The sequence below is a fragment of the Cucumis sativus genome, chromosome 1 (assembly GCF_000004075.3).
Source record: "Cucumis sativus cultivar 9930 chromosome 1, Cucumber_9930_V3, whole genome shotgun sequence".
Classification (NCBI taxonomy): domain Eukaryota; kingdom Viridiplantae; phylum Streptophyta; class Magnoliopsida; order Cucurbitales; family Cucurbitaceae; genus Cucumis; species Cucumis sativus.
In genome coordinates, this window is record NC_026655.2 from 24,853,179 (window position 1) to 24,866,828 (window position 13,650).

The following is a 13,650-nucleotide window of genomic DNA, read 5'->3' on the forward strand; positions in this document are numbered from 1 at the left end:
TAAAAAATTACTCTTTAATCGATATGATCGACAAAAAAATATTCACTGACTCTTACTCATCGAAGATGCTCTAACATTTGTTATTTGCCAAATTCCATTTTTCCGATTGTTTTTCATTTCTTCAAGATCAAAATTATTCCCAAGTGGGTTCTCGTTCATGTCAAGATTGAGTTGTTCAACATAGGTGACGGGAACTTGATTTCAAAATGAAAGCGAAAATGAGCCATCACAAGACTAAATTGACCCCAAGATCTTTCGGTCCTTCCAACTTTGATTTCCAAATTTCATTTGTAATTTTTGAAATTCTCCACTCTTTTGAAAATATTAAATTATGTTTTGTAATATGATTGAACAAATATCACATCTAAACGACACTAATCACGATACGAACGTTAGATAAAAAAGATAATTAAAAGAATCGATAGCTACCCACCTAGTTTCGAGTATGTGTATCAATTTCAAAGTTAAAAGAGATAATTTTACTTCCCACTTATTTTCTAACATAAACTCTTTTTATCACGAGTAACTAATTCCTCGTTACCATTGACATCTTGACATGCACGATCAATTCAAGAAAGGGAAAAGAGAATCTTTTTACGAATCGCCTTAATTCCTTCTCTACTTTTCGGTATTCGTTTCTGATTCCCAATTCCAATCCTTTACGCCTTTGGGTTCTATGATGAAACTCCGTTCTCTGCTTTTTCTTTTTCTTTTGTTAATCAGAATATTCCCGTAACTTTGTGCTATGGACACTGTACTCTGTTTTCTTCATATGGGTTTTGAAATGCTGACCCAATTCATCTACTGATCCCCCCACTTTCTCATTTTCTTCAACTTTTGGGCCAATTCATTGTGTGATCGTTGTCAGAATACTGAAATAAGCATTGTGAGAAATTTCTTGTTGATTGTAATTTGTGAGTTTTTTTTTATACATTAAGCTTTATAGAGCTGTATTTCGATTATTATATTACCGATTGTTTATTGTAGAAGTCGTTGGGATGGGTTTGAATAATTTAATTGGGTTTTTCTTTGTTTGTATATGGATTCATGTCTTCTGTTATTTTGTTTAAATCTTGGTTTCTTTGATTACGTTTGATTTGTTTTCTTTTCTTTTATGCACTAGTCCCCAGAAGTCTCTGCTTCAATCTTTCTTGTTCTCTTTTGTATTTCGATTGTGCAGGACAACTCTTTGATAAAATAGCTGAGTGAATTAGTTTTCAATTTAAGTGAAGTATGGAGACGAGGCTTTTGGAAATTCATCCTCGGGAATTGAAGTTCATTTGTAAGTCAACAGAATGAATTATTTTCTCTTCTGGACTTTTGTTTTGTTGTTTATTTTTTCAACGAGCTGTTCATTGATTATCTGTGGAAACATTAGGAGATTGGTTGCTTATCTCGTTTCTTCCTATGAACCGTTTGATCTTTTGTGACAAAAGCAAAGTGATTTACTTGTTTGGGTTTTGCTTTAATACTTTTTTTTAGTTTTTGAAATTTATGTTTTAATTCTTTCATTTGTACTTTGTATGCTAATTGATCACATATGAAGTGTAAAAAAGTGCCTTTGAATAACTAAAAACATTTTTCAAAATTTTGTTGGTAATTTGGCTGTATAGATAGGACAACATGGTTTTTATAATTTTGAAAAATACTTAATTGGTAGTATTCGGTGGAGCGCTTTGATTTAGGTTTGAAATGTGTTTTGGACCTAATGCTTTCAGGTGAAACACATTTTTGTAAGCACTTTTGATAAACAAACTTATCAGTATTTTAAAAATTTTTTGAAGCACTTTTGGCTTGATCAGTCGCCAGAAGGATTTTTAATCAGTTAAAAGTACTTTTTACTCTTCTAAAAACGATATTAAACTCAACATTTGTGCTTTTCCTGGAAGTGCTTATTAAAATAATGTTTCTTTGAACTTAAAGTTAACCCCAGCTGAAGGTTTGATGTATGATACTTTTCTTATTGCTAGGGGTTTTATTTGCTAACGTACCTCAAATGAAGTGTCGTTATGCTTTTCTGAATGTATTTTTTTCATTTGCTCTTAGGAGATTATTTACTTTGGATTTATTTTCCACTTCAATTTATCATTCACTCCCGTTTCCAAATTAGAACTAATACTGTTCATAGTTTTCTTGTATGGCCGCCAGTTGAACTAAATAAAGATAGCTTGTGCTCAATTCAGCTAACAAATAAGACAGTAGACCATGTTGCTTTTAAGGTATGGGTTACCAATTTTCCTCTCTGTCCTTGTCTCATTTTTTCTCTCTCTTGTACTTCTCAAAAACTAAAATCGAACTGATTTATGATCCATTATGTATAGATAGCTTGTTTTGTTGCATGCAAGGTAATGTTCAAAGCTTCTTTTTTCAGGTTAAGATCACATCCCCAAAGAAGTACTTTGTCCGACCAAAGGTTGGAATCATCGAGCCAAACTCAACTCGTGAATTCACGGGTATTTACTTTTGACTAGTTAAGGCTTTATATTTTCTCTCATGTTTGTTTCATGAGGGGAAGAGAGGATGTATCGGTGGTATATTTATTTCTAGATGCTGATAAGTTGTAGTCATGAATGATTTATCTTCAATAGCTTTAGCGAGGCCCCTTTGTGGCTACATTCTTCTGCTTCTAGCACCTTGCTTCATTAGCTATATCATCATTTTTCTCTATGCTTTCATTTCATGTTGTAGTCTATTTGGTGACCTGTCTTATCTTAATCTATTTATTTTAACATCAATGTGTGAGGCCTTCAATCACGAAACAATATTCTAGAAAGGGGAGTAAGAGGAAACTACTCTCTACAAGTTAGTTACTTAATGAAGAATATGAAAGGCCAGAAGAGGTGTCCACTAACAAATATGGGCTATTCATACGTCCGAGAGAGAGGAAATGTTTCATTCTATGCTTGAATTTTCTGTTGCAAGAGAGGAGGGAATGAGAGATTACTCGACCTCTCTAATCGGCTGGGAGATTTTTTATCACCTCAAGAGTTAACTTTCCTCTGTTTATCAATATATAGTAAGGTTGATACCTTACACAATGATTGGCTCAAGTGCTTGCAATAATCATGGACTATCCTCAGTTGTCATATTGCTTTAATTCTTTCATTATCTCTCTCTCTTTCTTTTCATGTCCTGCACTTACCTATAACATTTCTTGCTTTCCAAATTTTATACTGTGATTCTTAATTTAGTTAGGATGCAAGGACAACAGCTGGCCCCACCTGATATGCTATGCAAAGACAAGTTCTTAATCCAGAGCACTGTAGTTCCTGCTGATACAACTGATGGGGATATAGTCTCTAGCTTGGTAAATGGTTCTACTAGTATTTATTATGCATAATTGGCTATTTGTTTTGGAATTTAACATTTTCTTTTTCTTAAATTTCAGTTTGCTAAAGAAGGTGGGAAATACATAGAAGAACAGAAGTTGGGTGTAATCCTTGTTACCCCATCTTCTCCAGTGTTTTCCCCGGCTGATGAAGCACCAAATAATCTATGTGAAGCAGTAGAGGAGATTGTCGACCAGGAACCTTTAAACAAAAACCATGTAGTTTCTCAACACATGCCCTTTTTCTATGCTTGCTTGGAAATACATTTACTTTTATCACATGTTGATTAGGATACTAAGATAAGCAATCGTGACAGTGTTTCTGAGAACACATTGGAAGCTTAGAACGTGAAAACTGTGCAACCATAGAAACTTGGCACATGACAATAGCTAAATGTTTTGTTGAATCTGTGATGAAATGCATATCTCTTCCATTCTAGCTATAACCATTTTTATTTGCTTGTCAAATTCACAAAATTTTGGTTGTCTTGCATATTGACCAGGTTCCTGACAATAATACGGAGCCTAGAGACGTCGTTGAAAAGGAGCCAGAACCAGCAAGTTCGGCTAACGACTTCATAGATAGCAATGAGGACAACGTGGAAATGATTAAGCATCTCGAGGAGTTGAAGTTAAAGCTTAGTGAGCTCGAGTTAAAGCTCTGTCAGGTCAGTCTTCCATACAAATATTGTTCCATTATTATGAACTCCGAGCATAATGATGAAGTGGAAAAACTGTCCAAAAACCTCTTTTTACTGTTAATTAACTGAGAAAGTTCTGCTAAAGGGTAATGTGTATTGATAAACTTTATTTACAGGCTCAAAATGCCATTTCAAAGTTAAAGGAGGAGAAGCAAATAAGCATCCAAGAAACCAAATTCTTGCAGGAGAATTTCGTAATTTTCTATACCATTCTATTTTCTTCTTGAACGTATAATTCTTATCATCTTCACAAGACTGATGCCGTCTATTCTTGCCTATGTTTCATCATGAAAGTATATCTGAAGACAGTTATACCCCTAGTTAGGAAACATAAAAATTATCAGTATTGTATTATCATTAGCAAGGGCATAGTATTAAATAACCAGTAAGTTTGTTAGGGCTCTTAGTCATAAATAAAGGGAGTGGGGTTGAAAGAAAGGTTTGAAAAACTAGATAGTAATTTCCAATGGAGAATTTGGGAGAAAATAGCTCTCTCGAAAGACTATGATATATGGTAGTTTATTCAGTGATACCGCAATATATATCTCTATTGTTTAGTGTTCTCGTTATGCTTTTTTGTTCTTAAGGGTTCTTGTTAGAGGTATCATAACACTTTCTTTCAGTGTTCTTCTATTGAAGAGATCGGGGGTTACATATTTAGTGGATAAAATTTTGGGTACACAAAGGATTAAGGGAGTGTATAATAGGAGAAAATAAGTGTCATACTCTATTAAAGGGATTTGATGTTACATTGCTTCAACTAGATAGTACTAAGCATATTGCTTTATATTTTTTCTCTCTAGATGTGCATTTTTGTCCCTGTCATTTAGTCAAATGGTATTAATATAAAACAACAGTTTCAAAGTCCAGTTCAGATGCAAACTGAAACATTTATAACTTCAAAGACTGAATTAAAAATTGAACTATGAAATACTATAATAAAGTCTGTTACGATTCAAGGACAGTTTGTTTCATCCATGTCGAGATTCTGGAGATATTTTTTTGGATTCTTGCTAACTTAGACATCTGATTGGCAATATGATTATCTGATTCTAGTTTTATAGCTGCAAATTTGTCGAACTATATGCTTTGTTTTTGAATTTCGAAGTCCTAACGTCTATTCATTTTCTAAATTTTCAGTCAGAATTGAGGAAGACAGAGCTCAACAGAGTCAAAGTTGGCTTTCCTGTTTTGTATCTTTACATGGTGGCTCTTGTATGTACTTTCCTAGGACGCCTCTTGAGGTAGTAAAGATTTTGTGTCATTATACATGTGTCCATCTTTTACAAATTGTCAAAGGAGGGATTGGTATACATAGTATATATCTTTGAAGTTAGAATAATTGTTTAGGTTCTATTCTCCTTATGTCTCTCTCGGGTTCGATACTGCTTCTGTTGTAAATTTGAGCATAACTTCAGTAGTTCGACATTAACGTCATTCCCAAGCTGCGTATAGTCTATGTGGCATGTTATCGACGCTCTCATAAGTCTGTATTGAGATATATTTACACAAATATATTGTTGTATACATCTTTGTCAGTCCTTTACCGTCTTTACATCTCAATTGGATGCTATAGATAGATGTATGAAAATTTAAACATAGCATTAGATTTCTCTCAAAATGTCAATCGGTTTGAAATCGACATTTCCATTGTATTAGAGAAAAATTCACGAAAAATACAAAACCAAACAATATGTCGCCAATTTAAATGTAATACAAACGGTAAATATGTTAACTCGTTTAAAAATCATCAAACATTTATCTACTAATTTTAATTTTTTTGTTTTTAGAATTTTTCTAGAAAATCTGTTGACAATCACATTTTATTGATATTTCGATCGATACATATTTTCGTCAACATCCAAGTTGAATAAACCTTAATTGGCTATACATGATACAATTACTTTTCTTTCATTTTACTACTATATAAACTAAAGGTAATTATTCATTAAATTAATTGAACAATATTTCATCATCTTCTATTTATCTTTAAACAAATTATGACAAATCCAATTATGTTTCTTATTTATGTAACTTCAACATACACCAATTGTAATTTCTTATTTATTTCATTTTACTAATATATAAAGTTGTAAGCTAAAGATGGAAGGAAGGAAGACAAAATAGTTATTTAAAAAATTGTAGACATATTCGTCTACTCTCTCCCCTTTAATATAGTATAATAGTATAGATATATGGAATTCAAGTCAAATATAATTCATCAATTACTTTGATATGTATATATACACATAATTTGCAATAAAAATGAGAATATGGATATGGAAATGAAAAACAAAGGCTAACAATTCCATTAGATTTACTAATAAAATTTGTGAGAATTCCAAAAGAGAAACAATCCAGTTAAAATTCCAAATTAACTAATTAAACTTAGCTTTTAGAGGACAAAATCTTATAATTAATTTAATATTACACACAAGATATATATGAATTTTATGTGCAATACTATTGTATGTATAACAATATCCCTATAAAAAGAGAGACTCAAATCTCATTCATTTGTATCAGCAGATTATAATATACAAATCCTAATGGCAAAGTTAGGAGCAATCTTCAGTTGGGTCTTTGTTGCCTTCCTTGTTCTATATGCAGGTTTAACTTAATTCTCTCTTCTCAATGTATTAACCTTCAAATTACTGTTTTTTTTGGTTCAAAGGTAAACTTAATCATCTTTATATCATCGTGTCTAACAACGATAGAGTACGTGTACAATTGGAATTGCAGGGAGTATGAATACAAATGCACAGTTGTGCTGCAACAATCATCGTGAGTTGGGATCATGCGTGCCAGGAGTAGACGATGATTATGATGGGAAGTGTTGGCATCATTGCATTGTTGGTTGTGAGAGAGGTGGATTTTGTAAAAAACTTTGGTATGGACATGTCTGTCATTGTTACTGCTGATTTTCATGTACTCTACTTTGGCTTTTGATCATTTCAACCACCCTTTGTTTCTGTGTATGCATGCAATACCATGCATGCATTATTGCTTTCTACAATAAGAATTAATGAAATGATTTTACAATAAGATCAGTACTGATCAAATCACCATATCAATAGTTAAAATCTAACTTAATTAATCAATAAATTAACAGTACTGCTTATTAGTATCAATCTTAATTAACTATTAAAAATAAAATCTAAACGTTCAAATTTCACAAAACAAAATTTGCAATTCAAACCATCTCAAAAGAAAGTGATGTAGAAAGAAGTTGCACCCATATTGACATATAGTACGCGTATAAGGACTATGTCGAACTCTTTTAAAATTATATTTCACATTATTCTACTTTCCATAGATATTAAAGGACGTTGAAATAAGATCCAACCATATCTTTTTCTTTTTCTTATTTTCCTTTTTCGTCTTTTGTCGTTTAGATGATTAAATTTTAACTATGAGACGAGATTCAAACTAATGAGGTATTTTTTTTTTAATGTAAATTAGAGATTGTTTAGGCATTAAGTTACCCTTTCAATCTTTCGATTCCTAACCTAAATTGCCGTTCAATTACTTCGATCTTTTCATGTCATGTATACACTTAGCTTTCATTGATACGACGTTGGTGTGAAATAAATAATTATGGAATTGGCATCTAAAAGTGTCGTTATTATACTTGTTCGTTTTAGTTTTTGGCTTATTTTGTCCGATCTAAATTTAACAGTAACAATGTTTATTTCATTATTTTTAAGAACACTTTAATGGATCAAAATCCCTTTAGGTTACAAACAAAATAATTAATCACACCTAGGCAAAAAAGATTAGAAAAAAGAAACTCATTAACAACACACCATTTATGGTGAAAATTAATTAACATGTTTTAAATTATAAGTAAGTTACGATTAAGAATTGAAAAAATTAAAGGATATGAGTTAAAATTTTAGAGCTAATTTAGTAATAATTTCATATTAATTGAGTAATTAAGTGGAATTTAAATTGTTGGGTTTAATTGTAATATGAGTTATACATATATGTTCATAACAACAATCTTATAAATAGGATTGAAATGGTGTAATCTAAATCATAAGTAGAAAATATACAAAAAGAGTTAAAAGTCTACTAATAAGTTTGTTTTTATTTTCTTACTCGAATATTCATCACAGTACGGTTAGAAGATCGACCATTATAGGATTCATTACACATTAAGAATTATTTCTACATTCTCGAAACAATGGCTAAAGTGGGAGTTATTTCTTGGGTCGTCTTCATCGTCTTTCTTGCCTTCTATTCAGGTTAACTTCTATATATTTAAGACATTTCAACGTATCGTCGTAAAAGTATGTGTTTGAACAGTTCTGGTTAAAAGAATTAAAAATGATTGAGAAAATTAAGAAAACTGTGATCTCTGATTAACAAACTGATCTGATCATATGGGTATTTTTCTCTCAACATTAATGGATTATTGTAATTACAGGGAGTTTGAACACAAATGCACAACTGTGTTGCATCAATCATCCTGAGTGGGGAGCTTGCAAGCCAGGAGTAGACGATGCAACTGATGGAAGGTGTTGGCTTAAATGCATTGGTGGTTGTGAGAAAGGTGGGATCTGTAAACGAGTTGGGAAGAAACATGTCTGCCATTGTTACTGCTGATGATGATCATTTGATCATGTATTTGCTTTCATTTCAACCCTTTGCAGTTTTCATATATGTAATGCCATCCGGCAACGCTCTCAATAATAAAAATTATATATTAGTATAATAAAAGAGTCAAACCACCATTTATGATAATGTTTCTCTTCCTCTCTAAGCTGAAATTAATAACCAATTATTATACACCACCGTCATCAAAATTAATGTTTATTGAACTTTTGAATTTTAAGAATAGTAACAACGCCAATAATGATAGTCATAACGGTAACTATTTCAAATAATAGTCGTGACATTGATGTGAAATAAACAATTATCGTTTTGACATCTAAAAATGTCGAGCATTACATTTTCTTAGTTTTTAGCTTATTTTGTCCGGTCTAAATTTAATTTTATAGATATTTATTTCATTTTTTTAGAACAATTTCGTTCATTTTTTAGAATAATTTCGTTATTGACAACAAATTTAGTTACAACAAAATAGTTAACCCTCAAAAAACAAATCACAACCACAATAGTTTATCATATAACAAAAAGTTTGTTTTGTGTACATCAAACAAAATTTAACTATAAGAACACACACCATCAACCATTGTAAATTCATCATCAACCATTGTAAATTCATCACATACACTAAGAATTATTTCTACAATTCCACTGAAACAATGGCTAAAGTTGGAGTTATATCTTGTGTTCTCATTGTCTTTCTGGTCTTTTATTCAGGTTTGTTTAACCTTTCTGCTTTAATTGAGTTTCATATCGTAATGATTTTCTTACCATCGTTTCAGTTTGTGACATTTTCCTGTAAATATCTTTTGACAAAAGAACTAACTGAGACGATATTAAAAAGTTCATTTTCTGATCCAAAGAAATTAAATTTACTAAAAACTCCCGGTGGGTGCACGGGGAATACGAATTCCCTACACCTTATACATAAGTGCGCAAGAATACCACTGTTGGGATTTACTTACTTCCATCAAATGAACTCTGGGACTTATTTATTAAAATATATGGATGTACTTTTTTATTTGATTCTATTAAAATTGTGGTACTATATATTATACTATGATGATCACAGGAAATTTAAATGCAAATGCTGCTGTGTGCTGCAACAATAATCCAAGTTTAGGGAGCTGTAAGCCTGGAGTAGATGACAGTCCACAAGCTAATGGAAAGTGTTGGAGGTTATGCACTTCTGGATGTACAAAGGGAGGATTTTGCAAGCGAGTTGGGAGAAATGGCCGCCATGTCTGCCATTGTTATTGTTGATTAACTTCACCAATATACAATTACCCCTCTTATATAATATGCAAACTTCCATGCATTTCTCTTTCAACAATGTTGTGTTGATCAGTTCTAAAAAATATGTATCTAATATGAAAGAAACGTAACATTATTTGTGTCAATATATACTAATATCAGTAACAACTTTCAATGAAGTAATACAAGAAGCTGCACACAGTATACAAGAATAATTTATTCTTAGGTTGCAACTCTTCTAAAATAGCTTAACCTTTTGAATTGATTGGTGATGATCTAAAGATGGTATCTTCTATGAATTTTGAAATTACTTTGAGATATGCATAATATTACCATTTATATATACAAATTGAAATGGAATAAAATTAATATTATCATAATAAAACAACAATTACCAACTTAATAATATATAATACATGGAATTATTAAGTCAAATCTAATTCAAAATTTTCACTTACTTTGATGATTTATACAATACAAATGGAAATGATATATAAGTCTAACCTAATATATGATACTTCCCATTTAAATTTTGATCATTTTGAAAATTCCAAAAGAAATTCAGATCCAAATTATTCTAAACATTAATTATTATATGTTTAATGCTTTCAAGCATTTAAAGAAAAATGTTCTATTCTAATTTACTTACAAAAATATGTATTATAATTTAATGCTTTTTTTTTTTTTTTTTGCATATAATTGTGCCTATAAAAATAGACCTTATGTTCTTCTTTTGTATTCACAATAATATACATTATTATTACTATTCCAAACAAATATTATAATTTTGTATTACACACACAATTGAAAGGAAAATGGCGAAGTTAGGAGCAACTTTTGGTTTGGTCTTCATTGCCTTCCTCGTCTTATACTCAGGTCGATCTCTCTTTACTTACTCTCTTTCTTGATTAAGTTTTCAATGATTGTTTTTAATCAAATTACTTTTTAGATGACAATCTTTTCACAAGAAATTGCAATTAATAACAAAGTTAAGAGTACCATCAAACTTACGATAAATCACAACTACATTATATTATATTTTCTTAATGCTTTTTAAGTGCAACGCTCGAGTTTAGGAGAAGGACGTGAATGAACCGATATTATTACATTGAAATGAAACTGATCATGAGGACATGAAAGTAAAATTAATAAAGACTTTTAAAAAAAAAATAAAAGTTGCTACGTATTCCAACGTGCACTTCGGTGAGTTCAATCATAGGAACTCTAAAATTAAGCATGTTTGGACTTAAAACATTCCTATGTTTGGGTGACCTCTCAAGAAATTTTTCTAGGAAAATGATGATGTTGTTAGGTCGCAGGACATGCATGAAAATGTTAAGGATCCAAATTCCAAATCCTGGTTTGAATTCTAGGACGAGAGTTTATCGAAGTTGTCTTGATTTGAAAATAACGAAACCCTAAAATGAACGGATCGTTGATATAATTACAGGGAGTATGAATACAAATGCACAATTGTGTTGCAACAATCATCCAGAGTTGGGAGAATGCGAGGCAGGAGTAGACGATGCAAATGATGGGAAGTGTTGGCTTCATTGCATTGCTGGTTGTGAGAAAGGTGGATTCTGTAAACATCTCAGTGATAAAAATGTCTGTCATTGTTATTGTTGATCATTATGTAATTTCGACCTTTGTTTCCATATTGTATGCATGCATGCAATGTGATACATTAGTCCTCTCCATATAATAAAAATATCAATAACATAACGAAACTTTTGAAATATCTTCCTCATTGAAAATTGTCATTCGAATCGAATGAATTTAGCATTATAGTCCGTGCGTTTTAAACACTCAATTCAAATTTGAATTTCAGATTACGTGGTTTCAATAGTGTCCAAACACCCCTTAGGCACCCTTAAACGAAATGATGGAAGAATTGGTTGCATCAATAATATTTGTTGAAATGGATAATTATAATGTTATCTTCCATATCTTTATGTTAAAATTATTAATTTGAATGCGTGAAATTGCATTGAAATGTAATAAAAAAAAATTACGTTTGGATTAAGCATTTTGAGTTCGAATTTATTATTTCAATCAAAATTTATCTTTGTTCTTGAGTTTTACTTGATTTTGGTATGTATGGAGATTATATATGTGAGAGTTTTAATGAATAAAAGACGTGACCGGGTTTTCTAATCTCTTGTTTTGTGGCCGTTTGATTTTTAGTTTGTGAAAATGAAGTCGATAGATATTACATCAATCTATTAGTTTATATGTTTTGTTGTCTCTAGTTCAACTATAATTCTTTTCTAAACAGCGATTTTTTAAAAAATATCTACAAATAATAGCAAATACCACAATCTATATGTAATAGTGCAAAATAGACCACTATCATCGTCATAGTCTATGTTGATCTATCACGACGCATCATAAATAGATCATAATATTTCATTATATTTAAAAAATGTTATAGTTCATTTTCGCTGTATTTAAAAATAGTATCAATATATTCAACCACTTAATTTGTTTAGACCAATTCAACTCAATGTGTACACTAAAACCATCTTTGTTTATTTTTTAAATAAAAATAATTTTCAAACAAATTAAACTTCTAATTCTCAAGTCAAAAATTCTAAAGGAGAATTCTTTTTTTAAAAAAATTATGAAATTGCAAAGAAATTCTTCTTCTTTTTCCTCTTCTTCTTCTTATTTTTTTCTTGGAAATTCATCGATGTCTTACGTATGAAACGTTTTACTTTTCTTTTTCAACAAAAATGGGAATAATTCAACACAACTTAACTCAAATATTAATTAGATTGAGTTCATTATTTAATAAAAAAAAATGAGAGAAACTTTTACAAATTGAATAATTAGTTAAAAAATATCACAACTCAACTTCATGGTTGATTTCGAATTAAATTTTATTTTTATTTGTGACGTCAAATATCAGTTTACACATTCAACGATACGAGATTGTATATTAATTTAGATCCTGAACTAATAATTATATTGATTTAAAGTTAAACTTTGAGTTGTATCAATTTAAACCTCAAACTAATAGTTATATCAATTCAAACCCTAAACTTTTATAAAAGATATTAATTTAAACCCTCAATTTTCGAAAGGGTATCCAAATAAAACACAATATATATGGTTTAAATTGATACAATGACATAATTTCATGATATAGATTTAAATTATAAAAGTTTAAGGTTTAAATTGATACAATTATTAGTTTGAAATTTAAAATTGAATAGTTTAAATTCATATAATTATTAGTTTATAGTATGGGATATATTTTTCCTTTCTTTTAATTTATTTTTTTAAGGAAAGTTAATCTCTAAATTTAAATTATAGAAAAAGTCTTCCTCTTGAAAACACCAACAAAATAAAAATAAAAATAAGAATGAAAAGAGATTTAATTAAAAAAATGAAATGTTTGGAGAGACCCTCACTTTTTCTACACATTATATTAATTTCTTTGTGTTCGTAAGAATGAAAGCAACATTAATCATTTTTTTTTAATACAAAAGCAACATTAATCTTTCTAAAACATATCATTTTAATACTACACTTTAATTAGCTAATATATTAATCTAAGTTAGATAGTTACTAAGCAATAATTAATTCAACATAACTTCCAAAGATATATAATAAACCATGTCGAAGCTTTATTTAATACAATTAGCTACTATAGGTTAGTACAATAACTATGAGGATGGAGAATCGAATCTTCTATCTCTAGAAGTGAAGATCGTATCAATTATCGTTGAACTAAACACACTTTAATTCTTA

At 30.2% G+C, this 13,650-nt stretch overlaps 1 protein-coding gene across 4 annotated transcripts; it reads left to right on the forward strand.

The window, feature by feature from the left end:
- Nucleotides 1-518: 518 nt before the first annotated feature.
- Nucleotides 519-5,584, forward strand: LOC101214694 (vesicle-associated protein 2-1). Of its 4 annotated transcripts, none has more exons than XM_031884761.1 (9): nucleotides 519-628; nucleotides 1,181-1,282; nucleotides 2,149-2,219; nucleotides 2,372-2,453; nucleotides 3,192-3,307; nucleotides 3,389-3,547; nucleotides 3,832-3,996; nucleotides 4,146-4,223; nucleotides 5,170-5,584. In XM_031884761.1, the coding sequence occupies exons 2-9, from the start codon at nucleotides 1,234-1,236 to the stop codon at nucleotides 5,275-5,277; spliced, it is 828 nt and encodes a 275-aa protein (XP_031740621.1). In that variant the 5' UTR covers nucleotides 519-628; nucleotides 1,181-1,233; the 3' UTR covers nucleotides 5,278-5,584. The 4 variants fall into 4 exon arrangements, with proteins under 4 accessions (XP_031740621.1, XP_011659931.1, XP_011659932.1 ...); XM_011661629.2 differs by having other exon boundaries at nucleotides 569-886; XM_011661630.2 differs by lacking the exon at nucleotides 519-628 and adding an exon at nucleotides 636-914.
- Nucleotides 5,585-13,650: the final 8,066 nt, after the last annotated feature.

Bases quoted from the DNA above. Each gene is read 5' to 3' on its own strand.
- LOC101214694 (XM_031884761.1), top strand. From the start codon at position 1,234: ATGGAGACGAGGCTTTTGGAAATTCATCCTCGGGAATTGAAGTTCATT. The intron at 2,454-3,191 runs GTATTTACTTTT...TTCTTAATTTAG, and splicing joins CTCAACTCGTGAATTCACGG to TTAGGATGCAAGGACAACAG. The intron at 3,308-3,388 runs GTAAATGGTTCT...CTTAAATTTCAG, and splicing joins GGGATATAGTCTCTAGCTTG to TTTGCTAAAGAAGGTGGGAA.